Here is a 21,482-nt window from a genome sequence, read left to right as displayed (position 1 = left end):
GAATATTGATATTGGTTTTGTTTTCTCGTTTTGTGTTTTGTTTTGTTCTTTTTGTTCTTTTTTGTTCCGTGTTGCTCAAATAGTAGATACATTATATTATGTATCTACTATTTGAGCAACACGGAACTGTGTGTACATTCAGCATTGCTCTACGGCTTTTACAGATATGAGGACACGTACTTTTAGATGATTTTATAACTGGACGACACGGTACAACAGAAATGAGGACAGAATATGTGCTGCAGATCCTTTAATGTTAATAGTCAAGTCATGTTCCTTATTGCTAAATAATTTAGACAGCAGATAACATGCATACGAGCATTTTTATAAAACAAGACGGAAGCTGACCTGCCCGGACCTGTCAACATTGTTACGCAAGCGGAAGCGGGCTCATGCTCATGGGTGATGTTCATGCTTGAAGGTTAGCTATAACGTTCAGATCAGTTTGATTTAACGTATCGGTCGTTAGAACAAAGATGAGCAGTCCTGTGCAATATTTCTGAACGAATTGCAACATTTTTGTCTTAGCTGGCAGTACGGGTCTCCTCTGATTACTCAGGTAACGTTCCGGACGGTGCTATCATGCTAACACTATCCTTCATTTTTGCATACTATGGAGTCGAGGGCTGTTTTCATAATGCATGTCATGTCAACAACCCAATATCCACACCACCGTGTACACTTGTGCATGCATGTACCAGTGTTAATCAAACATTTGAAACGTGTCATTAGATTAGGTTTAGTACATAATTATATACTATATTGTCCAACCTGATTGATTGATTGAAGTATTTAACAATATGCAGAATAGGTCAATTTCAAGCACAACTCAATACAAAAACTGTTAACTGTGGACGACACCATAAAGCAAAGCATTACACCTGTTTACAATAGGGGTCCAGCATTTTAAATTCGTCAGAATACCGCTATATTTTGGACATGCAGTAGTTAAGCCCTATTTCAAAGATGGCATATAGCCCATCTATAAGCTCACAAGTCTTTGTGAAAGGTTTTCACTGAGTGTTGTATACATACACCATTATTTTTGCTGGGGAGCCCCTCAATGACGCCAGCCTCCAGGTGTCCCTGGATCCCTCTCTTTGAGCATAATCTAAACTGCAGGATCACATTTCCTTCTTGCCACAGAGAGAGATGGCTGGTCTTTCCACATACGCAGTCCGCATGGCTCGTCTCAGCGCCCGCATCTTTGGGGACGTGGTGCGTCCGACGGACACGAGGTCCATGAAGGTGGTGCAGCTGTTCAAGGAGCCTCCCCTGGCACAGAGGAAGGAGGTGTACGACTGGTACCCCCAGCACAAGATCTACTATGCCATGACCCAGAAGTTGAGGTTTATGGGACTATTCAGGTATTGCATTTCTTCTTCCCGCCTTCAAGTTTTGGTACTATAGTTTGTGCTGATTTTTTTATTGTATGGAGTTGTGTATGGGCAATGCATTGCCAGCATTTGATTTAATTGCTTGCAACCTACACACAGTATGGTAATTGAAGATAAAAAGAAAGAAAGGAGAAGAAAAAAACAGTAAATGACTTAATTCCACTTTGGTCCCCTTAGGGCTTAGAACATTCAACAATAAAAATGTTCCTATAGTTCATTTAACACTTAATCCCATAATTAGTGTATACATGTGTCCTACTTTGTCCATGACATTGGTAACATGTATGATGTTCACTAATGGGTACTAATGGGAAGATAGGAAATTGTGGAGGTAATTTGTAAACACACACATAATGTCATTTACAGCTAAACATTGCTCTCAAAAACGTTTTTGAAAACATTTGAGCGAGAAACACCCCTAGCATGCAGCAAAAACAAGCTCACGATTCAGAACGCGATGCTCATGTGATTCGTGAGTTTGTAGATCTGCTATTTTCGAAGTGTGACACTGTCATGCAACGAAGTATACTGTATAAATGAACACAGAACACAGCCAATATTCTAAAGCAAAGTGATGTGTAAATAGTAGGCTTCGGATTAATGTACTTTACTGAAGCTGTGAGTGTGTCCATGAAGGCTGTTGAAGGCTCTATTGTATGTATGTGTATTGTATATATTTTTTATTGTACTGTATACTACCTATGAATCTGTGTGCCATACCATGTGAACATGGTCGTGAGTTAAATTAATGATTTGATTAATGTGTTTGAATTTTACCTCTGGCAACTGGAAGTGTTTCCAGCTAAAATCAATCAAGGATGGAGACTGCATTTTAAAATTGGATGTAACCTGCAGTAAGCATGACCTGATGGAGCGACTAACGAACACACTTTCCTCATTCCTCTTTTGTCCTCAGAGATGAACACCAGGACTTCAAGGAGGAGATGCGTCGCTTGAGGAAGCTGCGGGGGAAAGTGAAGCCGAAGAAGGGCGAAGGGAAGCGAGCCACCAAGAAGAAATGAGACTCTGTCAGTCAGACGGTTATACGTGGACTTGATGATCCTGGAGCTTAAGGCGCACAGAACCTCGGACTGTGTTTTGTCTTTCTCCTGGTGGACAGACAGCATTGACGGCGTTCTATTTCAGAACTGTGGCAACCACACAATTCACTCAAGAGTACGGGACATTCTTTTGAATGCACTTTTGATCATGCCATCAATATGATCGTTGATGAAAAAAGCTGTAAAGATGCTCTTTGTCCATTAATGTTTATGCATCTACTTGTTATGCGTCAACTTGGGTCTTGTTTGGAGGAGGCGTTGTGTTTTTGAACACAATGCAAAACAAACATGTTTTGATTTCATATGTATTAAACGTAAAGTAAAACATGAATGGTTTCTGTCATACGATCAGCAGCATCTGTTGGAAGACCTGAAAATGTGAGGACAACAAATTGGTGAAAAAAATAACTTCACGCACATCACAGCCAGGTTTACAGGTGTAAATATCTTCATCATACAAGTGTCAACTATTCCTAATGTGAGTAGAATAAATATTATAATTACTCAAGAAGAAGCCTAGTTTTTGGGATATTAATGCCCTACTTCATCATACAAGATAAGAGTTCCACACGAAAGTAGTAAAAAATTCACCCTGTTTCACATGATCACTTGTGTAATGGTGAGATAGATTAAATGCTAGATATTAAGATAGTTGGTGTACTGTCCATATTTTAAAGTTTTCTCTAAACGCAGGCTGTAGAAGTGTGCCACCTGTTCACGGATCACGGGCCATGCTACTGTATACTGTATGGCTTTATTTACTGTAAACAGACTGATTACACGGGTGAAAGGGAAACTGTACTCTGTTACAAGTAAAAGGCCTCTATTAAAATCTTATAGTACCAAAGTAAAAGTACCAAAACTTCCAAATTTGATCTACAAGAGCTATTTTAGTCCAAAACATGGTAAGAAATATGCCTGTCCTGTCCAAGTTCAAATTCAAAGTTCCATGGATTTAAAAACAAATGTCAGTGGAAGTTGATTGAACATTGACATTAAAGTGCCACTTTTCAACCTATCTTCATATAATTGGTCCTCACTATTAATGTTCATGATAAAATACCCCACATCTTTTTCTATACTCGGTCTGTGTCTCATAGGAGGGCTGTGGGAAGTTCAGAAACCCGTCCTGGTCCACCAGCGACAAGATTTCTTCTTTAAACAGGATTTTGAAAAACTTAAAAAATATATATTTTGATTTGTATTAGCGTGAGAACAATGCTTACATTTTCGTATTGCAACTTTTCAGGAATAGAAAGCCTGCACTGTTTCTACTAGCTTGAATTCCCCATCGTTGATGTCACTTAATTACTGGTGGACAGGTAAGGGGTTTCTGAACTGCCAACAGACTGAGTAGAACAAAATAGTGCTATTTTATCATGGTCGTGAGTCGTGAGGACCAATTATATGAAGATAGGTTGAAAAGTGGTGTACACTCTGAGTGTAGGTACGGATTGAACCAAATGGACCCTCAACCTGCACAGTTATATATTAGGGACCTATAGCTAATGAATACAGAACTGGAGATCCTTGAATGTAAATGTTTGAGAACCACCAACTTCAGTTCTGACTTTAGTCCTTGTTAAGACTGGCATATTGTCTGCACATTTTTAGCAAAAAATACATCTAAAAATGCACAACTATCTCTCACGCACCACACACACACACACACACACACACACACACACACACACACCTTTGCCAGCACTGCTCAGCAGAGTATTGAAGTACTTTTACTTCATTTACTTAAAAGCAGAGCCGGTTGTGTCTCTGTCTCCCCCTAATGGCCAACGGGGGTCACAACTCTCCTTCCCCCCCTCTATTATTTTCCACTCAGTTTTTCTCTCTGCTGCTCTGCTCTCGCAGTTTAAAATGGCGGCGTTGAGCAGCGCCGAGTCCCCACCGCCCGTGTTCAACGGAGACACCATGGTGGACCGCGATCCGGAGGAGAGCGAGCCGCGGGGACTCGACGAGCTGGGAGTGGGAGCAGCGGGCGCCGGGAGTGGGCTCGATCCCGCCACCTGCTCCTCCGCGGGGAGGATACCTGAATGTCCGCAGGATGAGGAGGTAAGGCTGGGGAGACGGGTGGTGGAGTGGAGGTGGTGTCCTGTACTGGACTGGACGGCATCGTGTGTGTGTGTGTGTGTGTGTGTGTGTGTGTGACTGTGTGTGTGTGTGTGTGTGTGTGTGTGTGTGTGTGCGCGCGCGCGCGTGTGTGGGAGGGGGGGGGGATAGAACCCTCCAAGACCCAACCGTACCACCGGGGTCTGGAGATGATCATGGGGGCGAGAGCGAGAGGGATAGACGGGCTCTGGATGTTGGAAACACCGGGGCTGTAACATGGATCGGTGGGGGTGGTGGGGGGGGGATGCAATGCATTGCAGGGTGGCGAGACGATGCACGCATAAAAAAAGAAGGGAAAAAAATGTAATCCATTTTTAATCCAAACATCGTGCAAACGTCGCCCTCTCCACCCCCTCCACCGCACGCACGCGCACGCACGCACAAACACACACACGCGTGCGCACGCACACACGCGTACATTCTATGAAAACGGGCATTTTGCGATGGGACAAAAATATGAGCGTTTCTTTCAAGTCCGGGGGGGCAATGTTTATTTCTAGGCCAGGCATTTATTTCATTGGCATTATTATTATTGTTGTTGTTATTGTTATTATTACCCCCAAACTAGCTGCTCGAACACTGCTGCAGTTGCAGCCGACGACAGGAGCCGCTGGCACTAGCACTGCTTATTGCCTCGAACACGGAACACAATTATTTTATTATAGTGGTTTACTGGTTCTCAAACTTTTACATTTCAAGGTCCCCGCCTTATCGGCACAGGGTCCATTTGTATGCTGTCAGTAGAGTAGACCCCCCTAAAGGAACCCAGAGAGTCCCTTGGATCCACTTTGAGAACCACTGCTTTATAGCCTATTACAGACAGTGGTCCTCAAAAACATATTAATTTGAAGGACCCCGTAACTCTTGAGAGTGGGCGCTACAACATTGAACCAAACGGTTAATTTGGTTCCATTTTGTATGTACATACACATGTAAGGGTCCACTTGGAATCCCTTCAAAGAACCCAGAAGGTGGACCCCACTTTGAGAACAGCTGCTTTGTATCCTAGTCTAGACCTAGCTTAGGGCCGGTGTTGTTGTTGATGACACAGCATAAGACACGCCAGTGACTTTGGTTTCTTATTTGTTGAGGTGGCGAAAGTTTGTTTTCACAAGAGACCCACTGTCATACCAGCCTCAAAGTGGTGGTGATGATGATGATGACAATAATGATGATAGTACTGATGATGGCTAACTTGTGAGTGAAGTGCTTTTGTTTTGTTGCCCAATATACTTTTATTTGCAACAGATGCAACAGTAGTACCCTAACCATCAGTCCACCACTGCCACAAACGCTCGTGCACACATATGCACACACGCACGCACCAGCAGTGTGTACGCCAGAGAAGGCCCAACCGCTCGGACCCCAATAGTAAGATATTGCTGTCACAACAAGTGTGGCACCAAACCGGTGTATTTCAGCACCTCTTGTTGTCATTACGCCAGAAGAGCCATGTAAAGATGACACAATCGCACTGTTTCACATGATGTCAGATATTTAAAAGGGAACTCTCTTTAAGCTGTGTCATGGACATAAATGGAGCTAAAGCCCTCTATACTTAGTACTCGGTCCGTCTCCTCTCGTTTCCTTCTGCACGGGACCAAACTTCTTCACCAGAAATAGCCAATCAGATCTATAAGCTCACAATGTGTCACGTTGCGAGTCGCGCGACAAGTTGTTGTGAGGTTGTAGATCGTCTATTTCTGGCGAAAGTCCCCCAGAATGGGGCTCAAGTGGTTAATGTTTCCTGACTTATGCTTATACTGTATTAGAAGACTTTCATTTGTTTGGTTCCTAACTGTAACCAGAGGCTTAGGGTACATATCAGACGGACCAAAGACTTATAATTCAAATATATAATAATTGAAAATGTTTAATATAAAAAAAATAGAATAGCTTTGTCACAATGCATGAATCACAATAACAATAAAAATAGACAGATTGAATAATACATACAATAATATACCTCACCCTAACCAACTGAACCCATATTCGTACTGGGTAACTGTGGAATATAAGCAGTGGACGCTAACACAACGCCTCTCTCCTTTCACTGTTGGGACTGACAGCCGTCTTCCCGTCTCCTAAGGGAGAATCAATTCACGGTTTGGTCAGCTAAACCTGCTGCATATCAAACGTAGCGACACTATAACAGAAGCAAGCTACCCTTTATGCTAAAGCTACTCACGAGAACACTTGAGCACCGGAAATCTACTCGCAACTCTCTCTCTCTCTCTCTCTCTCTCCTTGCGTGTAACACTGTTTGTTCCAGCAGTCGTCTGGCAATACTGACATTCACTTTGACACCACCAGAGCCATGCCCACACTACCCATCCCTGATCCCATCTCTTGGGCCCTGTTCAGACTGGCAGCCCAAATCCAGCAAAATCAGATTTTCTATCGAGATTTGGAGAGTTGGATTGTTTTTTACCCAGGTTGAACAGGTCTAGAAGAACAAATGTAAATGTATATTTACCCAAATGCGGTCGCTTTAAAGGCATAGTACTGTATATACGTCCAGTAAGACGCCTGAGGGCGAGAAGCCTGCTGGGCGAGCACTGGGGGGGTCAGTCTGTACTAACCATATATGGAACATGTCTGTACAGGGTTTGATGAGGTCAGATCAACATATGGAATCTCAGACTCTGAACAGGTCAGCTCCATAGAGATCCATGGAGATCTAAGGGGTGGTAAAGGGGACATTCTCTTGAGTGTACAGGGTTTGATGAGGGCCAATGGAGATCCAAGGGTGATAGCGGGGACATTCTCTTGGGTCTACAGGGTTTGATGAGGGCCAATGGAGATCTAAGGGTGGTAGCGGGGACATTCTCTTGGGTTTGATGAGGGCCCAGGTAGGGCCGGAACTTAATGTTTGGGCCTGTTGAGCCTTTGGCCGGGTGCGCCTGCACTAATAACTTTGGGGCAGGCCCGTCTAGAGTTTGAATGGACAGGTGGGCCTGTTGAGAACTCTAGTTTTCGCCGGCTGCCGGGCGCGGCTGCACTAATAATTTGGTGCAGGCCTGTCTGCAGTTTGAATGGACAGGTACAAGTACAAAAGGAGACATCGAAGAGGAAGGATGGATGGGGAAGGATCAACATATGGAATGTCATAACAGGTTCTGACATATATCCATATGGAGATCTAAGGGTTTGAGGTTTGAGGTCAGATGTACAGAGGTGCTGGCCAATATGGATGACATCGGGGATCTCCATATATGGGCTTAACTGCGACAGCAGGTCGCATTTACTATGATATGGGATAGCCATACCTGATGATGTCACGTCATGTCACAAACTCATGATGACCTGGGCATCATACAGTATATGGGGCTGATGTCATGTGATGTCACGATGACCTGGGCACCATACTTGCTAGCCTAAGATTGAGTCTGTCTGACAAGCTTTGCCTCAGAGTAACTCCTAACGTGTACAAATGCAGAATCTAAGGTGCTTTCCCTGCTGCCCCACTTGTCCGATTAGGGTACGCTAAGCAATTACAACCCGTACCCCCGTAGTTTTCAATAAAATAAGTATTTTAATTTGAAAGTATTTTAAGCAATTTTAATTGCTTGTACAGTTGGAAATATCCTTCCAATTTCATAGGACACATCGTTGATTTAGGCTAGGGAACTTGCCTGGGGTGACCAACCAACCAACACACTGACGGGAAATGCACAATTCCATAGTAAATGTGACCTGCAGTGCAATAACCATTCTCTGTTTACATGATAAACACATTTAATTTACGCATAATTTCCCTCTATACCAGCAGTCATCAGCCAATGGAGTGTGGTTGTGTTTATGCATTTATGTATTTGTTTGTAAACACAGGAAAACATTACATACTATGCCTTTAAAGGGATATTTCCCTACCCAGGCTTATGTGAACACCCCACAGTTTTAAATTGCTGTAGTATTTAGATATTTGAGATTAATTTGAGCTGCCCTGCCCCCTTCCTATACAAACCCATTATAACTTAAAACTCCATTTTAACCATGATAGATAAAAAAAAAACACCCAACCTATTTTCTGTTGACTGATTATGTCCTTCTAATACGTAGAAACAGAAAATAGGTCGGGTGTTTTTGATGAATCTATCATTCTAAAATGGAGTTTTAAGTTATAATAGGTTTGTATAGGAAGGGGGTGGGGCAGCTAATATGAATATCAAATATCTAATTACTGAATCAAGCAACTTAAGAACTGCCCGGGGTGTTCACATAAGCCTGAGTAGACCAAATATTTCTTTGAAAGTAAAATATCCCTTTAAGTACTTCCATGCAGGTATTTTGAATATCTGTTTGATTTAGTGCTGGGAAATGTCTCCAGGTGTGTGGAAACCAGTCTACATAGTTTCTTGTACATTATCTTCATCCCTTACACCCCCTATATTGACTGGGGTCCCCCAGAGCTCTATATTAAGTCCGCTAGCCGATCTACGACGCGACTGCTATTTTCGGTGAATGTTTGCCTCGTCATAGGGATGCTAGGGTTCAAGTGCTTAAATCTAGTAGGGATGGGTCAGAATTATCTATTCTTTTAGGATAAAAATTGAATATTGTGCGTGGTAACCGAGGTTGAATATTCGGATCGTTATTTTGCTCACTTTCAGACATCCCTATAGTGACTCAAATCTTCACAAAGCGCACATATAACCTCTCTTGTCTGTACGAGTGTACGTTACTGTAATCGTGACAGTATGTTTTTCATCAGGTATTACATGATTTGTACGTGCCTTTAAATATTCTCGAGAAAAACCCTGATTTGACGACATAACAACTGGAATACGACCAAACAAACGTGTGGAAATCAAATGAGAAAAGAGTTTGCCCCCTCGCTGCCATGCACAGTGCACCGCACTGCACACTGGAAAGAAACGGCAGCGTTTGGAAGTGTGCAGTGCCACTGAGTGCTCGTTAAAGTGCTCATGTAGGCCAGGGGTTCTCAACCCGTGGGTCGTGACCCCTCAGGGGCGTCGCCAAATTATTTTGGGGGGGTCCCCAAATTAGTAAAAAAAACAAACGACTCAATGGCTGGAAAATGGAAATTAAGAGTTTACATAGTACGTGGTGCATGCATAAACTTTCCTTAATGATTAAATCTGGTTTCAGTATTCATTTATGATGTATTTTCTCTATTATTAAGGTTATTTTTGCAGTCCGTTTGTATTGGTGGTGGGGGGGTCGCGAGACCAAAGAATTTCCGGGGGTCCCCAGCCAAAAACGTTGAGAACCCCTGATGTAGGCGATCCCCAGTGAGTCGGACTGCTGTGAGTGATGCCATGTTAATGAGAGATAGCCTGGCAAGGCAGTCATAATCGACATTTATGGAGTGATTGATGAATGAATGCATGAACATGCATGGCTGGTGTGTGCTGGATGTCCATGAAAAGATTTCATTTCTGAAAAAAAGTTATAGACTGAAGTCTAAGCTTATTACGTCCACCCTTTTAATAGCAACAGTAATAACAATTTAAATAAAAAGATAGTTAAACAATTTAACCAAAATCCCAATAAAACGTAATGGTCCTTTTTACTCTATTTAAGCTATTTATTGCTTAGCTTTTGGAAAACTTTAAGTTTACCCATATCTCTACATTATTTTAATTCATCATCGCATTTATTCTACTCCCTTAATCTACTTCTCAGTAGTAAATATAGACTCTCATTGAGAACAATCCTTGGACGCAGTCTGGAAGTGTTTTACAATTAGCTCTAAAGTCTAAACAGTATCTTGACCAAAATATCGACTAATTCCCTAAATAATATCAAAGCACGACGGTTCACATTGGTAGGGTGACATCAGAAATCTCTTTCCTAAGAAGATACTTGGCCAAGATAGCAACAACAATAACCAGATTGTGGCCAAATGCATATAACTTTGGGAGTCTTTGACATGAAAAGGTTTGAGCACCCCTGATATATACAGTAGCAACATAAGTTAACAAAAAACTGATTTAGAAGACCTTTGTAGAATCGGGTCTAAAAGGGTTCAAAAGCAACCACTTGGAGGAGTATACTGTAGCTGGTAACTAACTAGCAGAGCTGCCGGGGACAGAGGAGGTTACAGGGGGAAGTTTACCCAGCAAGGCCAGCATCCCTTTATATACAGTGTAGAAGCCATCCTCACTGTTTAGTATGTCTATTTATTATTATTATCACAATTGTTGTAGTTATTATTTGGCATTATTGGGTATTGGTTTGAGGGGTTATTATGTATTGGAATCACTGTTTGGACACCAAGGGCACGCCTCCCCAGGCCTAATTGATTGATTGATTGAGAGAGAGAGAGCATAATGTAGGCCTGGGTGATTGGGGAGCGGCATGCACCTGGTGGACAAACCAGTTTTACCAGATAGAACACAGAAGAGACAAATGACAGAAGGAGCTGCTTGTAATGTACCATCTTTAAAGGAAAGTAAATGCAACAACATGACATTGAACCTGTGGACAATCTCTTTCTTTGACCGGCGTACATCCATAGTCCCTAGGTGCATCAGTGGGTTTGTTGGATATAAGGTAGAAATGTTTGGAACCAACCAAAGAGCCACAACATAGTAAAACTGTGTCCTGTTGGATTTAGATGTATTGGTTTTTCAAAGTAAAAAAGAGGACTTGAACCAGAAATGTTACATTCTGGGACAACAAGGTAGAAATGTTTGGAACCAACAAAGAGCCACAACATGCAGTATAAATCATGAACCAATGCTGTTGGCTGCGAGTGGACTGAGTAAAGATATGTTTTGTCAATAGACATAATGTATCTGCCTCGACTTTGTTCCATATCAGTTCAGAACAGTCTACTAATACTATGACGAAAAATGTTCGTCGACTACCTTTTTTCACTGACAAAAACAACATAAAAACTAAATAAAAACTAAGCCATGATGACTAAAACTAAGACTAAATAATATTTAGTCTTAGTTTTAGTCATCATGGCTGATTGTTGACAAAATCAACAGTATATTATACTGTTGATTTTGTCAACAAATAACTACCGATAGACTAAAATGTTAGGAAGGGACTAGTGGACAAGAGATACAGTATAAGTCATTTTACACTTTGTTGCATGCTGAAAATAGCAGATCTACAAGCTCACAACGCATCGCGCTGTGACCCGTTGTGAGCTTGTAGATCGGCTATATTCAGCAAGTGTAAAAAAAACAGTCATTACGGTGGCATCAAGGCCCACCAAAATACATTTTAGTCGACTAGTAAATGAACTGATATTTAGTCGACTAAAACTAGACTAACACTAAAACATTCCAGGTGACTAAAATGTGATTAAAACTAAATGAAAACTATTCAAGAGACTGACTAAAACTAAAATAGAAATGTGCTGCCAAAAACAACACTGGTTTAGAAGCCAGCCCTTTTAGCAAGTCCAACAGCTCAATCCCTGCTCCTACAGCCCGACCGATGCCATATATGTTTGGGTCTGATGCAATTCTGGAGAGTCCTAGACCACAGATAATCAATGTCAATGTCTTTTTGAGGACAATATGATGACACTTCCAAATTAGGGACGCCAGGCCAAAAGTTAACAATCTGAAAAAGACAAATGATGGCCGATACATGGCCATTATTAATGGCCGATACAAGTGTACAAACAGTTCTTCAAGAAGGTGGGGGGCATAACCATTGCAGGCCCAACTTCTTCTTGTGGTTCAAAAGCAAAGGAAAAACCATCCAACTGCATTCTGTTTAGACTCCTCAATCCAGTGGGAATGTTCCAGAGCTGTGCTGCTCACTCTCACCTTGTCACCGAGTGCAAACCCTCGAATGCCTGGCTGGGACATCAACGCAGAACATTGCCCTCTTTCACAGTTCGGGGTGTGGTGGGAGGCTCGGGAAATGCTTGCGTGCGCGTGCGCGTGTGTGTGTGTGTGTGTGTGTGTGTGTGGTGGGGGTCTCTGTTGCTAGATTCTTCCTATACGTCTTCCAACTAGGCCTGTCACAATTATTACATAATCGCCTGATCGCAATTCTTTGAGCTAAATCGCAGTTATTTTTGCATAATTGTCAGAATCATTTACATACATTTACATAGCTTCAACTGTTGAATAATGTTCATGCTGTAACTGTACCTTTTTTTAAAAGGCAGAAATAGCAGATCTACAAGCTCACAACTTTGGAAAGTATATAATTATTAGAGGTCTGGGCCTCGCACCTACGTTGCAACAGCTATCCGACCGAGTCGTAGATGGTGTCGGACCTGTCTGTGTCTTTTTTGTGCCCATTTATGGAGATATCTGATGTCATCAGTATTATGCCTATTGGCATGCCCAGAGTTACGCAAACTCTGTTCACTTCTTGGGAACAGTCCAATAGCGGCTCTTCTACATAGACTTCTATTAGTTTGTCCCTATTTTTTAATTGCTGGGCATCATATATGGGGCTGATGTCATGTGATGTCACGATGACCTGGGCACCATACTTGCTAGCCTAAGATTGAGTCTGTCTGACAAGCTTTGCCTCAGAGTAACTCCTAACGTGTGCAAATGCAGAATCTAAGGTGCTTTCCCTGCTGCCCCACTTGTCCGATTAGGGTACGCTAAGCAATTACAACCCGTACCCCCGTAGTTTACATGATAAACACATTTAATTTAATTTGCAATAGCAGATCATGTCTGTGTGTGTGTCTGTCTGTCCCGCTTTTGTGCCCATATATGGAGCTGAGTGATTTGTTTGTGTTTACGGAATCCATTGGAGTCTATGGGCTTGTGCGAGTACATGAACCCCGTGACTGTGCTGTTTTCTGCCCCCTCAATATCGCAACTCTTCTATTAGATGGCTCTGGGCACGCCCATATGGGCATTACCCAATCCATATTGGTTTGGCGTTTCTGGATTATGCCTATATGTATGGACATATCGGTCGAATCGACGATTCTGGACGACCGCCTATCCAACTGGATCTCCATATATGTCATTGTGACTATACATGGGCATATCAGATTTGTTTATGGCTATGACTTTGTGTCAATGAGCCAATTTTAATACAGGATTATATGTAGGCCTACTTTTACATAGCACATTATTTATTTGGGGGGGGGCGGTCATATCTGAATTTATTGTTTACAAAGCATAAAAGACAAACGGAGATGTCATTGAATTAATGTTAAATGCCCCAAAACACAATGGAATCATTCATTTGTATGACAATAAAAATTACACAACTAAAATGTCAAAGCCCTGGTGCCGGCACGCTGCTCTTTTTCACAAATTCTCGCCAGTTGGTTGATGTGTGTTCGTGACGTTCTGCGCTTTGCCCTCCAGATCTGGAACATCAAGCAGATGATAAAGTTGACACAAGAGCACCTGGAGGCCCTGCTGGATAAATTCGGAGGAGAGCACAACCCTCCGTCCATATACCTGGAGGTAAGAGACACAGCCCTCCGTCCATATACCTGGAGGTAAGAGACAACCCTCCGTCCATAGGTCAAAGGTATATAACAGCCTGGCTTGCTAGGCCAAGACTGGCAAGCCTCTCATCCCTAAGCCCCCAACAGTGCACATGTTTCAGAGAGGAGCAATCATTGCTACTTCTTATACAGTACATGGCATGCTAAACTAATAGACACTATAACAATAATAGTTAAGCTGGCCTTTTCAAATAGCATAATTATTGAGCAGTCCTTACAGTATATTATATGTTGACTGTATGTTGTGTATGTTAGACTCTAATGTTGGCAGTTTAGCTACAGTAGCAAAGCTTTGCATGCTCGCTAAACTAATGACTCATTCACTCCCATCGCCAAGAGGAATCCTTTGGAAACTCCACACTTTAGTTGTAGCCCTTGGAGTGTATGAGGAACGGTCCAGTGACAAGCAGATTGAGTGACTTTTGGAGGGTTATGGTCAAATATATTATATATTTCAGGAAGAACTGTCGGCTATTTTACTGCAGGACAGACATAAAAAGTGAAATGTAGCTACTCCTGTGTCTGTGCGTGCGTGTGCTATTTGTGGAAGAATGCTTTCGTCCTATTCATCTTAAACTATTAAAATTAATTCAACCTATAAATATCCAATAGGTCTAACCTCCAAGTAGCTATGAAATCAAGACGTATTATTTTCGTTGGCCAGTTTCCGTGTTCTTTTTTTTAATCCCACTGCTTTAAAAAGCAGATGTAGTTTAGCTTTGTATCTTCATGTCGCTGGCTTCCACTGGAAATGTGTGAACACAGCATTAACGTCTGTCACGACATGATGTTTCTCAACCCCCCTCCAGGCGTATGAGGAGTACACCAGTAAGCTGGACGCCCTTCAACAGAGAGAGCAGCAGCTCCTGGAGGCCATGGGCAACGGCACAGACTTCTCCTGCTCCTCCCCGTCGCCGGGCCTCCAGGACGTGAACACGGGGGGCTGCGGCGGAGGCTCGGCCCAAGCCTACCCATCGGCCCCCAACACCCTGGCCGTGCTGCAGAGCCCCAGTGACGCGGCGCGCGCCAACCCCCGCTCGCCACAGAAGCCCATCGTCAGAGTGTTTCTACCCAACAAGCAGCGGACGGTGGTACGTATAGGTCTGCTGTACTAGGACTGGGCAAATAGGCTCTATGCACAGCAGCTATGCTGGAAAGAAACTGTGCCTCTTCCTTACGTCCTCCGAAGGTGTTACTAACTAGAAGCTCGACCCGCCTGTGGTGGGTCTTTGCGTCTAACGCCGCGTGTTTGTGTCGCAGTGCAATCCGAGTGCCCACTGACCATGTGTTTTCTGTGCTGTGTTGCTATTGTTCCGTGGTGGTGGTGGTGTTTCTCCGTGAATGTTGTGTGTCCACTGTCCGTTCACATTCCCGGGCCATCGCATCAATACACGTTGCACTGAGAAGAGAATTCAAGTGCGTTGTTTTGGTCAGCGCACAGTTCCGCATACTCTGCATAGTACACGGTCTATATGGCTTGTGCCTGAGCTGGTGTCCACAGAGAGAATGTCCACAAACATGTGCGCTCATTCTCTCAAATGTGTGTATATATAGAGATGAAGGCTCTGTTACATTCTGGTCAAACAGAGTCAGGGTGCTGATGTTGTGTATGTTGGCTCACTGGAATGACTCAACTACACCAGTGGGTCTGAAATTGCACCAGAGACCATCATAGTTCCTTGAGGGGGTTCCACAGTTACACAGATACACACCCTGTACAAAGAAACACTACTCGACTCGGCTGCGTAATTGCTGATACCGATGTCGTCAAAAATGTCAAATATAAATAAATTAAGCATGAGTCCAAGTCCGTGGCTCTCCCCATGTCCCCCATGTATGGGAACTAGGTTGGCGGAGGGTGTGTAGAGCCCAGGATCACATTAGATAATTGACACAGGGGTGAAAAATGGGTTACAAAATCGTGGGATAAAAATTATATCAAAAAAAGAAAGAAATAGAACAAAGAATAGCCAGCACCACTCCGAAGTCCTTATGGTACTTTTTTCATTAATAAGGCATACACTGACTGGTTTCGGCATCAAGCCTTCCTCAGCGTGTGATATAGCAAGCGAACCATACTCCCAGTCCCAACTCTGGACTCTGCCTTGAAAAGACACCCATTCTCTCAGGCTTATGGCAAATAGTTTTTGTTCGTCGTTCATTGATTTTGATGTAAACTGCATCCTTGGGTTCATGAAAGGCGCTATATAAATTCAAGATTCTATTATTATTATTATACATGCTGAGGAAGACTTGACGCTGAAACGCGCCTATTTATGCCGGCACCTTATTAATTAAAAAGTAACATAAGGCCTTGTTTTGTGTCTACTTGGAAGCACCCTGTCAGTTGTCAGCTGAGCCTGGCATCGTGTGTTCCCTAGGCCTAGGGAAATGTCATGTTCATCCATATCTAACAACAGATGCAGCCAAACTCTTCATGCATGCTATGATTTTTTCCACACATAACCTACTGTTTCACAACCTGGTCACAGACAAATCAGACAACTTTAAACCCCATAGAATCACTTTACAAACAGACATTAAAAACACTGGATCAAAAGCCCAACCGTTACCACCATTGCCATATAGTTCAAAAGTACAACTTATTTAATTTTGACGGCTTTAAACACTTTGCAGATGCCTGCCTCATTTCTAAGATCTTAAATGGACTTGCACCCCCACCACTGAAACAGTTCATAGATCGAACGGACAGTGGTGGCAGAACAGAACCAGAGGGGACTGTAAAGTGCCAATCAGACGTAGTGTGTTTGGTAAAACAGTCTTCTCTGTTAGAGCCTCCCATCACTGGAACAGTCTCCCTACAGAATTAAGAGAGACCTCCAACTATCTGACCTTCAAATTTAACCTGAAAAGGTGGCTAAAAACAACTCAAATCTGTAATCACGAGTAACTAACTATCAGCACTATTTAGTATTTACCACCAGTGTCATTTCTCACTTCACTTTCCGTTGTTCTGTCCCCTGTACCATGTCGATCTGTTCCTGTATTGTATTGTGTTTTTGTATGGATGTATAGTGTTGGGTGCTTGCACATATGCACACATGGCATCAACGCATGGTGTTGTGTGCAGGCACACTACACTTTGTCTTTCTTTTATCTGTATTGTATTGTGTTTTTGTATGGACGGCGCATGTCAAGGACCCCCAAAAATATATGTAAATCATTTTTTTAATCATGGAGGCACATGGATGCCAGCCTTGTATGACATGTGTGTACATGGGAGGATGTTTTTCTTAAGTCAAAGTAGCAATACACAATATAGAAATACTCTATACTAGAAATACTTTTGCAAAAAAAGGCCTGTATTTCTGTATTGTACTAAAGTATTGGGGTAAAAATGTGCTTCCGGTGGTAAGCCCAATAGTGGTTATGGCACATACCACATGTAGGCTCTATAATGTAGCCTGGCAGGGGGTCGAAGGTTCGATTCCCGAGCCCTTTGCTGCGTCTCTCTCTCTCTCTGTGTTTACTGTCACTATACTCTCCAAGGCAGAAAATCCCCCCAAAATATCTAAGTAATATAGTAACACGTACATAAGTAGCCTACTTGCAGTACCAAAGTAAAAGTACTACATAAAAAAAGGCAAAATCTTTGGAAAATAGCCGATGGAGGATTCTAGCTGTATTGTGAGCTTGCAGATCGTCTATTTCTGAATAGATAGATAGTATAAAACATTAACCTGTCGAATGTATGTATTGTAATAATCTATAACGACAAAGTAACTCACAGTGGAGTACAAATGTAAAATAAATGGGGTCAAAGTAAGCGGTACATCAAAAAGGGTACTTGAGTAGATGTATTGTAGTTACTTTTCCACAACTGTGTGGAGAAGGGCCTATTTCTGACAAAGGTCTGTGTTCCAAGAGTCTGACTCTCCCAACAGATTGGCGCGCAGTGTGAGACCAAGGGGGAATGAGGGAGCGAATGTAGGTGACCCCCTTTACTTTGATTAGCTGCACAGCGGGACACTGTCGCCTTGCAGACGGAAAGCTTTTCATACAAGCAGGCCTGCCAAGCAGTGTTGATTTCGTCGACTAAAACGGAGGAAAACTAAATAAAAACTAAGCTATGATGACTAAAACTAAGACTAAATATATTGACAATTTCGTCAACGCATAAAAACTAGACTAAAATGTTAGGAAGGGACTAGTGGACAAGAGATCCAGTACAAGTCATTTTACAATTAGTTGCATGCAGAAAATACAACGCGCTGCGATGCGTTGTGAGCTTGTGGATAAGCTGTTTTCAGCAAGTGAAAAAAAACAGTCATTACGACAGCATCAAGGCCCGCTAAAATTAATTTTATTCAACTAAATCAACTAGATTTAGACGACTAAAATCTTATGATATTTTTCGTCGACTAAAACATTCCAGGTCACTAAAATGTGACAAACTATTCAAGAGACTACGACTAAAATCTAAATTTGCTGCCAAAAAACAACACTGTGGTGGTTCTCAAACCTTTTCATGTCAAGGACCCCCAAACTGTTATTGTTATTGGCTGTGTGGATGTGGACCCCCATCTGAAAAGGTTCTGTGCCAGCCAGGGAACATTTATTTATTTATTTAACTTTCAGAAATGGAAGATGTGTGAGCTCGCCGGCAGCAAGTGATGTGCCCTGCATCTGTTCTTTTTGAATAGCCAACGTATAAATGGATAAAGTGGTTAAAGTGATTGTGTGATTCTATATAAACTACTTTTGTGCAACCCGCAACTACCAATATATATATATAAGCGACTTTACAGGGAAAAAACAACGATTACTTATAATAAGTAATCGTAATAAAATAAGACCCAAGACCTCCAAGGAGGACTGATTGCCACTCCAGGGCATTTTCTTTCACCTTTTTTAGTAGGGCAAATACTCCATTTGATGGAAAGATGATTGAGCGAAAGCATCCCAAAGCGGTACCATTTTCAGGTGTAAATGTAATTTCTGTTTGCGTATCAGTCTGGCTTATGGCAGATATATTCCCTGTTTTCAGACTACTCTGCCGGTGGACCATGCTACGTTATGAACAAAGCACTGGTTCAGGTTCTCAACCTTCTCTGGCCCACCCATTTAACTTAACAGGGGGGACACTTCACCCCTTTTGCAACCAGATCTTATTTTAATGGTGTTTGGGGAGACAAACACTTTCCTGCGGTTTTTATGTGGGTAATATGTGTTAGTAGTATTTCAAAGTGTCCATCCATGATGTCATGGACACTGGGCTCACGTCCTTCCTGGACTACAATTCCCATAATACTTTGGTCCACTGCTCCTCCTTGTGGATAGGGGGAGGGCTGTCTTACCGAGACAACATGTAGTCCAGGAAGAAAGTGAGCCCAGTGTCCATGACATCATGGACACTTTGAAATACTAAAATATCTAAAAACACATATTACCCACATAAAAACCCCCCTAGGAAAGTGTTTCTTGTCTCTCCAAACATCATTACGGTGCTAAGGGGCCAGATGGGTGGCACTGGGCCGTATGCATGTTTTCCTTTACTGTTTTTTAACAAATCGCATATTAGGACTTGACCTAAAAATAATCCATGTGCTTTCAATCCATGTGTCACTTGGCTGACTGTGACCCTCTGTTGTGTTCCAGGTCCCCGCCCGCTGTGGGATGACTGTACGGGACTCGCTGAAGAAAGCTCTAATGATGCGGGGTCTCATCCCAGAATGTTGTGCCGTCTACAGGATACAGGACGGGTAAGGCCCTTCGGATTAGTCACGACACCAATAGAACATACACGTTTAAAACACATCATGAACCCATTTAGGCCTGACGTCGAAATAAATAAAAAAGTCTTCTGAAAGAATATATATTCAAAGATTTGTGCCACATTTTCACGATATTTCAAAAATAGCAGACCTACAAGCTTGTAGATCTGCTATTTTTCAATAGCTAAAGTATAACATAATGCTTAGTTAAAACACCAAAACGGGTTCCCGTCCAGAATGGGTTGAAGTTCTCCTGTTACCACGACTGATTTCAATCATATGCATATTTTGCGCAGCAAAAAAATATATAAGCTCTCAATGCTCTAAGCATTGAGAGCTTGTAGATCTTCTTTTTTTTGTGTTTTTAAGATTTTGAGGATTTGAAGTGGTCAAAATAGCAGCATGTTCAGAAGCATCTTCCATAAAACCTTAATGGTCTCGGATGTTTTTCATAAAAGCAAATCCGCCATCTGATTTATTCACCTGGTAGGCTGCATGTAGAACAGCAGGAACAATGTTACTAAAACATCCTTACTTTGCATATTGTGTTAATTGTTTAGGAAACGGTGCTAGTGTGAAGGACTCCTTTCACACTGTTTCACAAATCGCACATTAGGACATGGCCAGTTTTAGTTTTATTCTAGTTTTAGTCAACTAAATATAGAATACACGATACACTAGGCTTCATGTTGCCTAATGATGCCACATTCTGGGCGATTGGTTGGCGCAGCGTTAAAGTTGCCTGGGCTGGGCGGTGAGAGGGGGTGGGCGGGGAGGGCGATATGTGTCACTGCATGTTGTCCTACGGGCTGGTCGGTGAGAGGGGAGGGTGATATTTGTCACTGCATGTAGTCCTACGGGCTGAGTGGTGAGGGGGAGGGAAGCCGGGTGGGGAGGGCGATATGTGTCACTGCATGTAGTCCTACGGGCTAAGCGGTGAGAGGGGGGTAAAATGCAACGGGCCAAAAAACGAATACCCTCTGCTTCCTGTTTCAGAGATAAGAAGCCTATTGGCTGGGACACAGACATCTCGTGGCTTACAGGAGAGGAGCTACATGTCGAAGTGTTGGAAAACGTTCCTCTGACCACACACAACTTTGTAAGTATGGCGGTTATCATCTATTAAACAACGACGACGATGAAACATATTGCCTCCTTTCTCTTGTTCGCCACGACTGAATTCAGTCATTTGGATTCCGTAGAAGCCCAGCATATCTTCAGCATGTGCCCTCCCCCCCCGGCAAAAATAGCTTGTTATTATAATGTATAATATGATATAACATTTGGTAGGCCTACCATTTATTTTTACACTCAGATTTTTTAACACTGGCTTTTGACCATGTAGATTGGGGTCACTTTGTGGTTTGGCCCCTTCCTATCTACAGTAACTAGCATTATTGTCCCCTAAGAACAATGTGAGACTGCTTAGGTCCTCGGACAAAGGCCTTGTCACGGTCCCCAAAAAAGGAAAAAACAAAACAAACCAAAGGCCTTTGCAGTCGTAGTCACCACTCTGTAGAATGTTCTTCCACTCGCATTAAGACAAAACGCAGTCAGTCGATACCTTCAAAAAGCTTATTTTATGTTTTGTTTAATCCTTTTCTTTTAATAGTTTTAATATGTATGTATTGTTTCGTATGTACATCATTTGTTTTGAAAGGCGCTTCATAATTAAACTTTACCTTGACTTACAGAACTGAAAAAGTCTCTCTCTCTCTCTCTCTCTCTCTCTCTCTCTCTC

At 42.5% G+C, this 21,482-nt stretch overlaps 2 protein-coding genes across 6 annotated transcripts in view; both read left to right on the top strand.

Moving 5' to 3' along the window:
- The first annotated feature begins 369 nt into the window (after window positions 1–369).
- Window positions 370–2,789, top strand: mrps33 (mitochondrial ribosomal protein S33). Of its 2 annotated transcripts, none has more exons than XM_080757262.1 (3): window positions 370–421; window positions 1,147–1,367; window positions 2,314–2,789. In XM_080757262.1, exons 2-3 carry the CDS (start codon window positions 1,153–1,155, stop codon window positions 2,417–2,419), a joined length of 321 nt encoding a protein of 106 aa, XP_080613388.1. In that variant the 5' UTR covers window positions 370–421; window positions 1,147–1,152; the 3' UTR covers window positions 2,420–2,789. The 2 variants fall into 2 exon arrangements, with proteins under 2 accessions (XP_080613388.1, XP_080613387.1); XM_080757261.1 differs by having other exon boundaries at window positions 372–559.
- A 1,535-nt stretch (window positions 2,790–4,324) lies between these two features.
- braf (B-Raf proto-oncogene, serine/threonine kinase) overlaps window positions 4,325–21,482 on the top strand; it is a gene marked incomplete at its 5' end in the record, with an annotated part of 39,004 nt that continues 21,846 nt past the window's right edge. For 2 of the 4 annotated variants that reach the window (XM_080756887.1, XM_080756886.1), the window contains 5 exons: window positions 4,331–4,525; window positions 13,861–13,962; window positions 14,816–15,097; window positions 19,626–19,729; window positions 20,738–20,840. In XM_080756887.1, the coding sequence (XP_080613013.1) occupies window positions 4,331–4,525; window positions 13,861–13,962; window positions 14,816–15,097; window positions 19,626–19,729; window positions 20,738–20,840 (786 nt within the window). Of the gene's footprint in view, window positions 4,526–13,860; window positions 13,998–14,815; window positions 15,098–19,625; window positions 19,730–20,737; window positions 20,841–21,482 lie in introns of those variants that run through there. The other 2 variants (XM_080756889.1, XM_080756888.1) reach the window with 2 other exon arrangements.

This window comes from Protomyctophum bolini, assembly GCF_963924005.1.
Source record: "Protomyctophum bolini genome assembly, chromosome: 23".
Taxonomy (NCBI): Eukaryota; Metazoa; Chordata; class Actinopteri; order Myctophiformes; family Myctophidae; genus Protomyctophum; species Protomyctophum bolini.
The sequence above is the reverse complement of the archived record's forward strand: the minus strand, read 5'-3'. Positions and strand labels throughout refer to the sequence as shown.